General features: G+C 36.8%; 1 protein-coding gene across 7 annotated transcripts in view; it reads right to left on the bottom strand.

The window, feature by feature from the left end:
* RHOT1 (ras homolog family member T1) overlaps positions 1-16593 on the bottom strand; it is a 60759-nt gene that overhangs the window by 31502 nt on the left and 12664 nt on the right. For all 7 annotated transcript variants that reach the window (XR_004904825.1, XM_028519595.1, XM_028519596.1 and 4 more), the window contains exons 2-9: positions 14908-14966; positions 12587-12668; positions 10356-10399; positions 10099-10152; positions 9892-9944; positions 5333-5441; positions 4933-5034; positions 46-144 (exon numbers count right to left, since the gene is read on the bottom strand). Coding sequence is in view for 6 of the 7 variants with exons in the window: in XM_028519595.1 (XP_028375396.1) it covers positions 46-144; positions 4933-5034; positions 5333-5441; positions 9892-9944; positions 10099-10152; positions 10356-10399; positions 12587-12668; positions 14908-14966 (602 nt within the window). In the remaining variant the exon portion in view is untranslated. The remainder of the gene's footprint in view (positions 1-45; positions 145-4932; positions 5035-5332; positions 5442-9891; positions 9945-10098; positions 10153-10355; positions 10400-12586; positions 12669-14907; positions 14967-16593) is intronic.

Below are 16593 nucleotides of genomic sequence, written 5' to 3'. Positions count from 1 at the left end.
CTCAAAACACCAAGATATGCAAATGTCAGAAAAAGAGAAGGCCACCTGAAAGAAGTTGAGTTCCGCATCATTGAGTGTGCCATCATTATCTTGATCAGATATTTTAAATATACGAGTAAGGGCTTTTATACAGGCTGGTTTCATCTGCAAATCATTGAGAAGACAAACAACTGTTTTCATTAAAATAGTTGGGATTTTCAAATGATTTTAAGTAAGGCTAAGAATAATTCTGGCTGTTCTCACTGTCATATATGTAACAGCAAATACAACCAACATGAAAAAGGAACGGAAGCAAAGCCATTCACTTCTATACCCAAACCTTTTTAAGTAAATGAGGACCTCTATTTGGAACGGTCCAACTTTCCCTTCATGACCACAAGTCTTCCGAGGGCAGTTCATCTTTAGAGAAGATTCGTTCTCCCAGTCACATAAAGAAATATTTATTTATGCCCTCCCTCATTTCATAAAGAATTTCAGTGTATTTATATAACTGAGGGTTTTCCTTCCCAACTTTGGATTTAACTTGATAAACTTGATGAACTGTTAAATAGGTATAATGAACTGGTGATTTTTGACCATCCACCTTCTGGTAGCAGAATGAAACTAAGCTTTTTAACCTGTGTTTCATGCACGTGTGTTTGTGAAAGCCGGGACATAAAATGTGCTTATTTGCAAACAGGCAGCAAAGCAGTGCTGGTGGTAAATATAAACCCTTTACCAGCTTCCTATTATCAGATGAGTTACACTGGAAAAGAATCCCACCTTTTGTGGCTCTATACAACTTTTTAAGTACTGCTACTGGAAATATATTTTGACAACTTTCTTAACATTTGTTTTAGGATTTACAATGGATAGAACAAATATCTGGCTATTTAAAATAAGGCCCACAAGCTTCCGTTTTGTGTAACTGCCACAGGACAATCACTGTGAACAACTGTGAGAAAACGAATCTTTCGGGAAGATCATGGAGCTCCGTGTAAACCTGGAAGCAGGTCTGTGACGGACACGTCTGAGTCACAGAAACTACACGGCAAGGTGAGGAAACACGCACTTATTAACCTCAGTCACGTGGCCGTCCAGAGCAAACAATAACGATGAGTCCTGACCATGCCACCAAACTCAAATGCAGAAAAGAAATGCCTTTAAACATCGGAAAGGAAACAGTTATTTTCCCAAAGACACACAGACAATCCCTTTTTGTTTTAAATGGGGTCTCTAGGAGAGCAATGTGATGTAATGAGAAAAAGATAAAACCTAAGAAATAAAGAGATTAGAAAGAACTGAGAAAAAAATATCAAACATTTAGAGAGCACTGGATAGGGCTTCCTTTATAAAAGAGTACTAAGTGGACTATCATGTATAACATCTACAATCATGGGTGAATTGTTTAAAAATAAAGAATGGAAGATATTGCTTCTATTAATGTGATCCTAATACTAGATATTCAAAATTAATGATGATTACATTGTTATATTTTATTTACTCTCCTTTTAAAAGTTGTTACATAATAACCTAAACGTTGCAAAAAGTAGCAATAGTGAGAAAAATACAAAAAAAAAGAATCTAAAAATAACTTTATTTTGTGCAACTGGTTATTCCTCATATCCTAAAAACCTCCATTAGAAATGTGATTCAAAGAAAAATAAAGTGATATATTTTTCATGAAAGCTGGAAACTGATCAGAAGCTAAAGTGTTCTAAGAGGTACCGGCTCAGTATGACAGTGAAATATTAACCACCTGAAAATATAACACCAAAAAATGACTCCTTTTAAAAAGTACTAAAAATTATTTCATTAAAAGCTGCAACATTTTTTTACAGTAATAAACTCATTTTCCACATGCGTCATCTAAACTCCCACGCAGTAAACATTATTACACAGAAATCACATATTTTCATTATTAGGTGAACAGAGGCTCCACAGGTCCCTCTGCTTCCAAGTTCATCAACACTGAAAACATACGTGCATTCTAGGCTTTAATTTTTAATATGATCTTCTTGATCACTCCAAACTGTGCTACAAGGTATTACTGTTGTCTAAATAAAAGTTTCTGGTATAGGCTTAGACTCAAAGCTTGTTCTTGTGTAAAAAAGGGAAAGTCTCTAAAGACCTGAAGATTTTACTTCAGGCAGGTTCATCCAAGAAATGAGTAACAGATGGTGGTATTTTATGCAGGGAATTGGAGGAGGGGCAGGGGGGTGGTTAATAGAACTAGTAATTGATTTAGAAAAGAGGCGCAATTAAAGAATTGAGAACAAACCAGTAGGGGGATTTAATGTACCACTATTAGCCTGAGGCCTCAGAGGTAAATCTCTGAGACCATTTCCCAAATATCCTTGATTATAAGATATAGCATCTGGCTGAATCAGAACGCAACCTGTGTTTTTAATAAGCATGCCTAGTGATTATTAAGAAGCAAATCTGGGAAATTCTGGATTAAGAGTAAATTAGAAGGAAGTATTCCAATTAAGGGTCAGTGAACCAGGATTAAGGAAAAGTAAATCAGGATCAGATTGAGGGACAACTCAGATTAATCACTTATACCAGAGGTCAGCACTCATTTTGTAAAGGGCTGCAAAGCAAATAATTAAGCAAAATCAAGAATGCCATGGAGATACTTACATAGCAAGAGAGAATCAAATTTCCAGTTTTTATTGATGGAATTAAAAATATAATAGTAACTGAGTATAAATTTGCTATATAGGTCTAGTAACTAGAAAAATAAAAATCTTTTTGGAGAGTTAACATTTTGCTAAATTGGGGTTCAAAAATTAGTGTTCCCTATCATAAAAACTGATTTCAAATGTTTATCTGTTAATGCTGGTGTGTAATCAGATTTTACATATATTACCTTTGAAAAAGTTATAAACTGCCAATACTGATATATAGCCACAAACATATAATTTTTATTGGGCACAGTCATTGCTTGGGAAGTTTAGAGGACTACATTAGATTCTCTTCTTGATTTCTGCCTGTAGCGCGTCATCACACTGCAGACTGATGAGTTCCAATGGAAGGCTGGGCAGAAGCTCCTCAACTGCAGTCAAATGGACTATGAAACACGGAAATTTCCTTTGCTGGAACCGTAATGTGAGTTTAGAATATGTATCTGCTTTGCCAACTAAAAATCGACTTTTTTCATCTTGTTTTGGCAGGACAGGTAAAGCACTGACAATAAAGTAAAACGTCACAGTATAGTATTACACTTAGTACTTGAAATACTGTCAAGTTGTAACTGCGTCGGTGCAGTTAGCTGTGCGCCAAGGAGCACTCGACAGTTCAGCTGCGCACGTCAGCACTGAGAAGTGCTTGTCGCACGCAAGTGCGACACAAGCTCTGCTGCCACGACTCAACTCGGTCTTTGCAGCAGGAAGGCAGCCACAGACAGATATAAAGGAACGAGTACGGCTGTGTTGCAGTAAAACTTCATTCATGAATGATGGAGTCTAAATGTCATGTAATTTTCCCAAAACATCATTTGTTTTGACATTTTCCAATCATCTAAAAATGTGTTATTAGCTCACAGGCTATACAGAAAACAAATGGCAGGCCAAATTTGGCCCACAGGTCAAAGTCAGCCAACCACTCACCTATAGTATAAACTGTTCCTGAAAAAAAACTGCATTTTTATTTCTTAAAAACTCAGCAGCAGAAAGACAACTCAAGAATAGGCAAAAGACTTAGACAATTCTCCGAAGAAGATAAACAAATGGCCAATAACCACATCAGAAGCTGAGCAACACCACTAAACCACCGGGGAAATACAAGTCAAAACAACAGTGAGACACCGCTCACACCTACGAGGATGACTACAGTAAGTAAGAAGGGGCTGGAGGAGAATGAATGACAGGTGCTGGCAAAGGTGTGGCAAAACTGGAACTTCATCCAATTTAGTGGTTCCTCAAAAAGTTAAACATAGAATTACCAGGAGAGCTAGCAATTTCATTCCTAAATATACACTCAAAGGAATTGAAAACAGATATTCAAACTTGTCTGTTAATCTTTATAGCAATTCTACTCAAAATAGCCAAAAAATGGAAACAACCCAGAAGTCCACCAGCAGACGAGTGGTTAAACAGAACATGGAACATATCCACACAATGAAGTGTTATTTAGTCACTGAAAGAAATGAGAGGCTGACACGTACTACAACATGGGTGTACCCTGAAAACATGATGTGAAAGAAGTCAAATACAAAGACCACATACTGTATAATTCTACGTGTATGAAAAGTCCATAGAAGGCAAATCCATACAGACAGAAAGCAGGTAACTAGTTGCCAAGGGCTGGAGAGCTGGGGGGACTACTAATGGGTACAGGGCTTCTTTTTGGCATGATGGAATGTTCTGGAATTAGATAATAGTGATGAACACACAACTGGGTGAATAGATTAAAAACCACTGAACTGTACACTTTAAAAGGGTGAATTTATGGCATGTGAGTTAATTTAAAAATTCATTAATTTTAAAAGTTCTATGGCAAAACACTGTTAAATTTTAGATATTTCATGAAGGCACTACTGTGTTTCTTCGCTATAAAACAAAACGAGTATCTGAGTTGTGTCACATGTTGGACCCACATCAAATAACTGCACAAGTTTTTCCTTTGTGTGTGTTTCTAAGTTTGTGGACTTTATAGCAGCGAAGCAAGCAGACCTTCAGCTAAGTCTTTGGACTTCTGCTTGTTATTATTGCTAATTCTTCTGTTTGCTTTAAGGCCATTTCGTGAAATGGTATTTGATCTGGAATACTTTTCTGAATACTTAATGTGAGTACCTCAAGAAAAGTACCTAGAAAATGTAAGTATAATAAGCAATAAATTTCATAAGCTTACAACAATACTTAAAGAGTTACTAAAAAATCTCTACCATACCCGAGTCCCTACCTACACATTCCATCCCCTACTAACACACACTGGGGGCCAGCGGGTTACCTCTTTCTCCTCCGGGCAGTACAGGGGCCCTGTGGGATGAAGAACAGCTTTCTGTGCATAATAAAAGAGCTCTGATATGTTCTTCAGGTTTTTTGCTGAACACTAAAAAAAAAAAGTTTAAAAGTTTACAGTCTGAAAGCAATTATGAGAGCTAAAAACAACTTTCAAACTATCAATACAAGGTAATAAGATTCCCTGAACAATGCATTTTTCTTAGTGGACATCACAAGACGACTGCCCACACAGAGCTCAGAGGCCGACTTCCGGTTCCCTGGTTTGGTTCACGAGACTTCACTGACAGCAGGAAATGCATCCCCTCTACATCTCCCACTCTCCTGTTCCAAACTTCAGTTTTGTGACAATTCACCAACAGTAAATTTCAAAATCAAATAAGGCATACCTCCACACAGGTTTCTATTTCAGTGTACTGGTTCATAATAGGGAGGATGGTCTCCATACTACTATATTCCACTAGGTCTGATTTGTTCCCAACCAATATCAAAGGCAGCCTGAAATGGACAGGGCACGTTGTAATAAGAAAGAAGGCAAAAACCGTTAGATTTATATTTTAATGTACGTCACAACCCATTCTAACTAATAAGCTTTACTCAATCTCCCCAACGTGAACCCTCTATTGTAGTCAGCTCAAGCCCACCAGAGAGCATATTCAACAAATGTTTACTGAGTACCTACGAGAAGCCAGGTGCTGTTCTAGGCATTAGGGACACAGGCAAAGTCCCATCCCTGTCTAGTAGTAAAAATCAGGAAATAGACAATAAGCAAACAAATAAGACAATTTCCAAGTCTGTAAGTGCTATGAAGTAAATAAATAGTGGGATATATGGGATAGAGTAATGAAGGGGAACTACCCATATTTTGCTGTGTATGATGCACTCCCACGTATAATGCGCACCCATGTTCTTAGCCCAAACTTTCAGGAAAAAAATCTTTTAATTTTTTAATTCAATTTTTTATTTACGTGTATTTAGAAACAAAACCAATTACTGTATTCCAATGTATTGTTTTGCATACAGATACAGTTATTGCCTTCTAGAGTTACACTTTTAATGCATAAGGATAAATAAAAGAATTTAAAACATTCATATAGATATGGAATTAGTACTACCCATGAATATTGTGCATCCTTATATATCCCTCACAAATTTGGGCATAAAAGTGTGCATTATACAGAGCAAAATATGCTAATTACGTGTGATAATCAGGGAAACATTTCTCTGAGAAGGTGGCATTTGGGTCAATGAGTGAACAATGAAATGGAATCTACCATATGAAGAGCCAGCAAAGAGCAGGCTGGAAAGAGCATGTACAAAGGGCCCAGATTGAAAAACATCCTTAGTCCAAAGAACAAAAAAAAGATCCCGGAGTGGCTGGAGGCTCCCGAGCAAAAGGGAAGAAGTAGGAAATGTTGAAGAGAGGAGCAAAAACCCAAACATGTAAAGACTCACAGATGTAGTAAGGAGTGCAGGTTTTATTTTAAGTATAAAATGGGAAACTACTGGGGGAATGACATGACCACTGGACCTTTTAAAATGTGGTCATTTGTTATCTTTCGGTGAAATATTTACGGGATGATATGGTATGTTACAACTGGAAGATTAGATATGGAGGTTGAGAGAAAAGCAAAAATAAAAAAAATATACAGGTCTTTAGCCAGACAAAATGAGTAGATCTCCTGAGACAGAAAAGATGGAGAGGTCTTTTTTTTTTTTGGCGGGGGGAGGCAGGCAGGGAATTAAGGGTTTTGTTTTAGACAAGGGTTTTGTTTCTGACAGGCCTATCAGGAATCTACATGGGGAAATCAAAGAGAACTAGCATAGTGGAGAACTGTCATTTGTGCCTCTGCAAAAGATTTTGGAGTGAAAGCAAATCATCTTGTTGGAACTCCAGATTGCAATAGGAAAACTTACAAGTATTTATTTACCCTCTTAGTGTAGTTATACATTAAAAAAAACCCTGACCTACTATATAACCCAAATATATATTCCAAACAGACAGAAGAGTTTCCAAAAATGTAGTAGTTTCCAACCAAAGGTATGCTCAGAATAATTTAGGGAGCTTAAAAAAAATACACATGTACAAATCCTACTCCAAACCTACCAATTCTAATACTCTAAGGGTAGGGCAAAGGTATCTATATATTTTTAAAGTACCTCAGATGACAATGATGAGCACCCCCAATTAAGAACCACTATAGTAAGGGAAAAGGGGGATGGGTGAAAAAGGTGAAGGGGAGTAAGAAGTACAAACTTCCAGTTCCAAAATAAACAAACCACGGAGATGTGGTGTACAGCACCAGGAATACAGTCAGTAACGGTGTAGTAACTTTGCAAAGTGACAGATGGTTACCAGACTTAGTGTGGTCATCACAGCATGAGGTACATATACTTTTATTTTATTATTGTTTTTTAAATTCTCACCCAAGGCTATGTTTATTGATTTTACAGAGACAGGAAGGAAGAGAGAAAAATCGAAGGGAGAGAGAAACATCGACCGGTTGCCTCTCATACCATGCCCTGGCCAGGGATCGAACCCGCAGCCTTTTAGTGTATGGGGCGATGCTCTAACCAACTGAGCCACCTGGCCAGGGACAGGATATAAGTTTTTAATCACCATGTTGTATACTTAAAAACAAATATAATAGTGTAGTCTAACTGTATGTTAATAAAAAAAAATTTTAAACACTGTAACAATGGTCCAAGGAAGTCCTAGGAAGAATAAATGTGGAACAAATATAAACTTAAGGGCTCTGGCTGGGTAGGCCAGTTGGTTAGATTGTTGTGCAGATTCACCAAGGCTCTAGGTTCTATCCCCAGTGAAGGCACACACAAGAATCAATCAATGAAATCATAAGTGGAACAACAAATCGATGTTTCTCTCTGTCTTTTTTCCTCCCTCTCTCTAAAATCAATAAATTAAAAAAGTTGTTTTAATATAAATTTAAAGGAGGAAGATACTGAAAAGTGTAAGGGCCATATTATAAAGAAACAGACCATCTTGGGACAAGTCAACCACAAAAAAAATAACTATGCCGATATGATTCAGGGAGAGAAAACACATAGCCACACCTGAGAAAGCTCAATTAGATCTCCAAATGTTAAAAGCCACTTTCATTTTTTAAAATTATTTATTTATTTTTAGAGAGAGGGAAAAACAGGAAGAGAGGGAGAGAAACATCAATGTGTGGCTGCCTCTACACACCCCCACTGAGGATCTGGCCCACGACTCAGGCATGTGCCCTGACTGGGAATCAAACCAGCAACCCTTTGGTTCACAGGCCAGCACTCAATCCACTGAGCCACACCAACCAGGGCTAAAAGCCACTTTCAGATGATACTAAAAGGACTAGAAACCTAACCACAGCATTTTAGGAAGCTGTCATAGTAAAGCCAAATTTTAAAAATCCAGTGGTCCAACCAAGTCCTTGATAGATCCTGGCTAAACTGCCTTCTCTGAAGAGTCCCTCCTGGAAGCAGCTTTAATAATTAGCAAGACAAGCAGGTGTCAGAGCATGCAGGTGGATGCTCTGTCTACCACACCCTTCTATGATGACAGAAACGTTCTTTATGTGTACTGTCCATTACTACAATCACTTGAAATGCAACTGAGTATTTTCAAGAAACTGAATTTTTAGTTTCATTTCATTTCACTTAATTTAATTTTAAATGGCCACAACTGACTAGAGGCTGTTGCACTGGATGGGATAGCTCTAGATGGTCATACTGTTCTTTTCTCCTTGACAGTATGTCGCTATGAAGTTTAAAACCAAAGAGGAAAAATCAGAGCTGCAAGGCATAGCATACACAATACCATCTCAATCAAAAGTCTGCTTATGTAGACTTGGGAAACAAGGGTCAGTGACCACGTTCATCTATTTAGAACCAGATCCTTAGGTTTTAAGGTATAAAAATGCCCAATTAAAAAAATAAATATAAAAAAGCAAGTAAGGGGTGGGGGGTATAAAGGGACTAAATGGTAATGGAAAAAATATATAATAAAAATTAAATTTAAAAAAATAAAATAAAATAATAAAAATAAAAAAGCAAATAAAGGACCAGATGTATATAATACATAGTATTAGTTGCTTTCCTAACATTTAAAAAGACTCAAATGTTTCATAAATAACATGGTCAATTCATAAATAACATGTTCAATTATTCAATGCTATAAGAAAAATGTTTTGTTTCCATTTTGACTTAAAATTCAAAGCATATATACCTACAACTAGCACCCTACTCAGAAAAAAACAGAATGTATGTTCTCCTGCTTTTTCCCTGTCATATACATGTCTTCCAAAGAATTTCAAAGAAATCTCCCTGTATAAATTCCTAAATGAAGACCCCTACAGTTTTTTAGAGAACTTACAAAGCACTTACACATGTATTATTTCACTGCATTCTTAAAGTAACCAAAAGAGGTATTACCCTCATCTGTGCTTACAGCTGAGAAAATGGGCTCAATGAAATCGAAGTCTTAAAGCTCACAAGCAGCCAAACCAGATTTCAAAGGTCTTTCAATTTCCTCCAAGTCCTGTGCTCACACACACCACACTATGAGCAACCAGTGACAAGGGAGAAGGCCATTACTCATCAAAGGGGCATCTCAAGAGAGGGCGTGTACTTTTCAAGCAGCAGTTTGAGAAAGAAAAATCTAAGATTATCAAAATATTTAATATATGAAATTGGGGATCACTACCGTATCAGAGCTCCATTCTGTGCTTTGCTCTCAAATATCTGTGCTGCCTCAAATAATTCCTCCCCCCAAAAGGAGTGTGTATGTTTGCAAACAGGGACACAGACCTATAGATAAAGCAAATACAGCAAAATGGTAACAACTGGTATATTTAAGTGAAGGGTTTATAGGCATTCATCACATTACTTCTTGCAACTCTTCTGTAAGTTTGATATTGTTCAATATACAAAACTTGAGAGAAAAAAATACCTGCTGTCTTTGTCTGTTCTTTCATTTATGAGAGGAATCCATCGACTTGTTACCTGAAATGAAAGTTAACAAGAGCTAAGCCATACGAGGATCTTCTTTGAAAAGTACCTGGCCTCCAGACCCCTAAAATTCTAAGTTGAGGATCAATTCTGAAAGTGCCCCCACTGAAATTTAACTAAATATAGTGAAAAAGTCACACGTTCATACCTTATCAATAGAATGCTTGTTGTTAACAGCATAAACTATGCAGATGACATTAGCCTACAACAAAAATTAACAAATTAATAGCATTTTTGTAATAATAAACACTTAGCATGTCTCTAAAAAGTTCCTAAGGACTTACAGCAAAAACACACACTCAAAGTCAGCAATAACAACAAACTAAGTGAGAGAACGAAAAAGCAGACTTTTTCTCACTCATCACTGTTTTCCCACAAAAACCCTACGACTATGTTTTAACTCACCTGTGATATTTCTTGATGAAGTTGTTCATCACTCTGTTCTGCTTCTACAAATGACAAAGTAAAAAAGAGTGTAGTATTTTCCACATGTCCACAGAAACTAATGGCCAGGCTAAAATTCACGCGACGCCCGTCTAACACCCTCAAACATCCCGCATTCCTCATGTTCTGGTCAAGTGCCAGACTCGGTGGCAAAGACCAGGGCAAGCCAGGGGAAGGAGAGATTGATAACGAAGCGGCTGGCACCGACAGACAAGTTTACAAGAAGGTAACTCAGACAGAGAGGAGCAGAAGGCATTGTGTTATAAATCTAGGCCGGTATCTGACCGGAGCTGAGAAGGGTCAGGCAGGAGAGATCAGAAACCCAACCTAGAAAACTGGGTGCTGAGAAGTCAGAGGCCCAGACAAAGAGTCTATCCACACACAAGGTTAAAGGGCCACATGAGAATCTAGGCAGTACAAGCTTGAGACCCAGAGAGCAGATCTGAGTGATATTAACCCGGTCCCAGAAGCAAAACTAGAGCATGAGAATGAGGAGTCAAGAATTCCCTCTGTAGAACGTATCTCTGGCCAGAACCGGTCTCAGTGAGCTGGTGCGCCCACAACCTGCTCGAGATATGCATGACACAGGTAGGACAAAGAGGCACCCAAATGAAGAGCAAAGCCATTATTGACACATCAATTTTGATCATCTTATATTACGTTTCCCCCCAATGTTCCTGTTATTTGAGCTACACAAACTAATATCATAAATGATTTCAACTGTACTTTATGCTAAATAATTGGTCATTTTAAATATCTTATTAAAAATTTGTCATTTTTAATCTTTTAATATTCATATGTTGAATAATCAGTAGGTTAAGACTCTAATTCTAACACTGAAGTGAATCTAATTATATGACTACATATATTAAAGAAGAATAATTCTATAAATAAAGCTAGAGCTGAGACTGTAACAGAAAGCATCCACCCCCCTCAGACTCTAATACAGTGCTCTCCAACAGAAATGTAATGCAAGCACAGATATGGAATTTTTAATTTTCTAGTAGTCACTTTAAGAAAAGTAAAAAGGAACAGGTAAAATTACTTTTATTTAACCCAAAATATCAAAAATATTAAAATTCCAATATATTCTCAGAAAAATTATTAATGAGCTATTTTACATTTATGTTTCATGCTAAGTCTTCTAAACTCACTTGCATTTCACATAGCACACTTCAGTTTAGGACTAGTCGCACTTGAAACGTTCAAAGCGTCTTGTGTTTTGGACTACACTGTACTAACGTTTCTGTTTTAGGCTACATGGAATACTAGTTTAGCAAAACAAAGTATTACCAACGTAGTTAGACCCATTTTAAAAAACAGACTTAGGTTTGTAGCAAAACTGAGTGGAGGGTACAAAAATTTCCCATATACCTTCTCCCTCCACATAGCTTCCCCCATCATCAAAATCACCCATCAGAGTGGTACACGTTACAACTGACCCTTTAAAAGAAAAAAGTCCCAGGCAGCAGTAAAGGGTAAAGGGGGACAAATACATGGTGATGGAAGATGATCTGAGTTTGAGTGGTGGACACACAATGCAACATACAGACTGTGTACCACAGAGATGTACACCTGAAACCTGTATGATCTTATTAACCGATGTTGCCCCAATAAATATAATTTAAAAATAAAATAAAAAGTCCCAGCACAAAACAATTTAATAATTAAAAAGTAGTAGTGTATATAAAAAATTTAAGTTATTAAAAGCAATATAGATGTGCTTCTATTATAGTACAATGTAGTAAGAAAGCTTACAACTATTTTAACTATTATTTTATTTGGGACACAGGCTGAAAAAGTAAAGAACAAAGTTAGAATTCAACAAGTCTCAAATTTGGAACTCTTTCCAAACCATCGTAGCATGCCTGATAACAAAACATGCCAATTCAAGGAGGGTAATGATGTACCTACTTCTTGTCATTTACCATCCCTCCTTCCTGTTCACTATTGCTGAACCCAACTTATTGGATTAGGGACAGAGCTGAAAGATGGAGCCTTTAAGAGGGCCTGGGTGGGAGTTAGCAAGAAGATATAAATAAATGAGACAAGGATAGTAAAGGACCATTTACTGCTGGAGAAAAAGGATCACCCCTCTTTAACATTTTCTAAAGCTCAATAAATACCTTTTCGAGGATGATTAAATTATCCCTATAGCCTCACCTCCAGTAAGTCAATAGGTCGTTCATTACCTGAGTAATCGACGATGTGTGTCGGGACTCTCTCAGGGGTAACATCAGCTGGAATGGTGATTTCTTCTGCCCGGGGAGGAACCTTCATTTGAAAACAAATACAGAAAAGAAAAACCTTTGGATATTATCCATCAAACCTGTTCACAGATTATGTAAATTCATCTATATACAAGCTCCTTTCATCCATACCTATCATTACAGGTATGTGTTGTACTTTTAAATGCTTATTTTTGTTAAAAAATGCTTTACTTTGTGCTTTATCACAGACGCAAATATATATTAATGCTATATGATAAACCATTTAAAAAATACACATCTGTATGGGCACAGCACATACAAGGATACTTCAGATCTGACGCAGCCTGAAATAGTATCTAAATTTGGCATTTCAAACATTAGGTTTTTAGCCCTGGCTGGTAGGGCTCAGTGGATTGAGTACCAGCCCGCAAACCAGAGGGTCGCTGGTTCGATTCCCAATCAGGGCACATGCCCGGGTTGTGGACCAGGTTCCCAGTAGTGGGTTCATGAGAAGCAATCACACATTGATGTTTCCTTTCCTTTCTCCCTCCCTTCCCATCCTCTCTCAAAAAAGGAATAAATAAAATATTTTTAAAAAACATTCAATTTTTAAAAAATATGTTGTTTTCATTCTATTTTGTTGAAGGCTTTAGATACTCTACAAATGAGAAACTATGTCAATCTAAAACAAATTCTCAAATAAAACAAATAAATTATCGCCCTAGCTGGTATAGTTCAGTGTATTGAGCACGGGCCTGTGAACCAAAGGGTCACTGGTTCGATTCCCAGTCAGGGCACATGCCTGGGTTGTGGGCCAGATCTCCAGTAGGGGGAGCATGACAGGCAACCACACATTGATGTTTCTCTCCCTCTTTTTCCTTCCCTTCCCCTCTCTCTAGTAAATAAAATCTTTAAAAAAATTATCAAAAGTCATTTCTTCTGGAGGATAACTGATTGGCTATATAATAAGTCTTATTCTTTTTGTTCCTTTTTTTTCAACACTGTTTAAGTCTATATAATGGCTTGTCTCATGGAGGAGAGCGCGGAATAGGTTAGACTGTTGCTGTAGCAAGCTTACATTGAATAAGTCTTATTCTTAATGATTACATTGTTTGGAAAGACTGGATGATTTTACTCATTTAAAAATCCCTTATTCATACCCAAGAGGACTGTCCTAAAATGGTAATTTTAAACTAAATTAAACTATCATAGAAAACTTTTAGGCATTACATCCTGCATGATCATAATTAATGTTGTTAATTCCATAAACAATAATACCATAAACCACATGAAAATAGGCTTCATTTCATGAATTAAGTAGTTATTTATTTAACCATCTTATTTAACAGGAAAAAAAAGCAAAAGAAATAATGAATGGTTATATGGCCACTGTTGAAAATACTATCCCATCACCTTTCTGTCTAAATACTGAAATTATACAGATATTCCTACCTAAACAAGTTTTTTAAAAGGATAAATATAAACTGTGGCACTAATAACACCTGGTATGTGAAGAAAGAAAATTTAAAACGTGAATTTTCATCTCATTTGCCTTTGTCCCATTCCCCACAATAATATCCTGACTACCTAAGGCCATAAGCAATGATCCCTCATAATGGGACTTCCAAATTGTAAATATATCTGTTGCCAGTAATATAATAAAGCCACCTTACCTTTGGTGGCACTCCCACTGGTAATCTTATCTCATTTGAGACCCACTATAACCCTCTGAGGTAGGCCAAGACGAAATGAATTAGTTTCTCCACTGGTAAAACGATGGAAGTAGATAATAATAAAGGTTTTCAAATGTGTATCGGAATCCTAGTGGTTCTCTCAAAGATTAGGGGGTGTCAGGTGAAAGGCAGGTGGGAATCCAAGCCTTCTACCCTAACCTTAACTAAGGAATACTCATCTGTTTTGTTCTGGGCTTATGAGTAACATTTTATTTTTAAGAAACAATTTACCCAGAACAAAAAAGAGAGGATTATACAGATTAGATCATCTCTAATATCCCTCTGAGCTCCCATTTCACAGATGAGACAAATCAGGCACAGAGCTAACACATATCCTAGCCAAGGTCGAAAGCAGGAAATGCAAAGGATGGAGGTGAACTCAGAGCTAGTGTGGTTCTTTCCCCTACACTGTATTTCCAAGATGTCTTGTATAAAATAACGTGAGCCTTTTCAAAGTCACGATTGTTAGAAAGGAAATGCATGCAAAAAAAGGAAGAATTTGTTTCGTTTTAGCTCAATTTTGATAAATTTAGAACATTTTAAAAATAGAAAAGAAATAAAAATGTTTACCTCTTCTGGGAATTCTTCACTGACCAGAGACATAATCAGTGATGTCTTCCCAACTCTAGCTGTGAAAGTAAAAATGACTGCTTTAATCAAGTGTCCAGGTTCTACATAAACTCAAATTCTGCAATCACATAAAAAGTCTGTTGTTAGTAAAAATCAGAGCCACCGAAATTACAAAGTTTTAGTACAATAAAGTATACCTCTTTTTCTGCTTAGAAAAATTACACATACTCATTGTTTAACAAAGAATTACCAAAACTTATGATCTAAAACTAAAGTTCTTCCATAATGTCCCCCATTAACAGTTTAATACAGACAGTCTCCTGGATTTTCCCTACACTTAAATTAACATATTATAATAATTCACCACACTGGAACCAGAATCCACACTATTTGGCAGTCCTCCTTTATCACTTAATTATGCATTTGGGCAATGTTAGATGTCACCTTATAACAATCTCTGGGTGGGGGGTAGTTATTATTTAATGGATACAGAGTTTTTGTTGAGGATGCTAAAAAAGTTTTAAATCTAGAAAGTGGTGATGGTTACATAAAATTATAAATGTGTTTATTGTCCCTGAACTGTATACTTACAAATGGTTAAAATGTTAAATATTATGGTTTCTATATTTTATTGCAATTTTTAAAAATAGCAATGATAAATCCATTTTATATTACCATTTAAAAAGCTTCCTACATTATTTTTTGATAGTTGTATAAGAATCCATTGTATGCTGTGTTATATCATCTACCAATGCACACTGTTGAAGTTTTCACTTTTATAAACAATGCTACATGAGTATTTCTAGAGGATGAATTCCTAGAAATGGAACTCAAGTTGGCATGCATAATCTTTTGTTTTTAATAGATATTACTAAATTACCTCCAAAAAAGAATAAACCAGCTTACATCCTCACCAACAGAAGGTCAGTGTGCCTACTTCTGTACAGCCTTACATTCTTTGTTTTTTAGGGTATCACATCGAAACGGTTAGTAAGAGCAAAGACCCTTTCCTGTTACATTTTCTAGCCTACCTTTTTTTTTGCACAAGCTAAAAATCTTAATTTTTATTCTGAAATGTGATTTCTGTTCCCATCACTTTCTGATCATATAATTACTACCACAGACATCCAACTGCTTATCAACTAAATCCTTTTGTTATTCTAGAGGAAAGCAGTCCACCTGCCTATTAATCTCTGCCATAATAGCAAATTACCGTTTCCAAAAGTAAAGTCTAAACATAAAAGAACTGGAAGATTTTAAAGTTAAGAAAAGTCACACTCTTATTTTTTAATGACTAAAAGAACGGGTGAACTAAAAAACACAAGTCCCTAGGAAAACAACAAACAGCTAGAAAGGAGCGTACTGGCCAAAACTGAAAAGGTGTGCCGTGAACAAGGGAGTGCCGCTGGGGGAGGGACAGGCTAGGCAGTCTAACAGATGGCTTCTAGCTCTGATTTCCACGGTTCTTTTCAGCTGACTTGTGAGAGCACACTTGGGCCTTCTCCTTGTGGCTGGAAATAAACACTGTCACTAAGTTCCGACCATGCCAGTGAATCCAGGGGCCATGGTCACGGAACTGCTAGAACCTCGTCATCGATGTCAGCTAATCCAGCTCCTGCTAAATGTGTTCAGGTGAAGACCTTGGGGCCCTGGACAGTGATTTCCTCAGGATCTCACTAAAAGGTG

This window comes from Phyllostomus discolor, chromosome 8, assembly GCF_004126475.2.
Source record: "Phyllostomus discolor isolate MPI-MPIP mPhyDis1 chromosome 8, mPhyDis1.pri.v3, whole genome shotgun sequence".
Lineage (NCBI taxonomy): Eukaryota > Metazoa > Chordata > Mammalia > Chiroptera > Phyllostomidae > Phyllostomus > Phyllostomus discolor.
The sequence above is the reverse complement of the archived record's forward strand: the minus strand, read 5'-3'. Positions and strand labels throughout refer to the sequence as shown.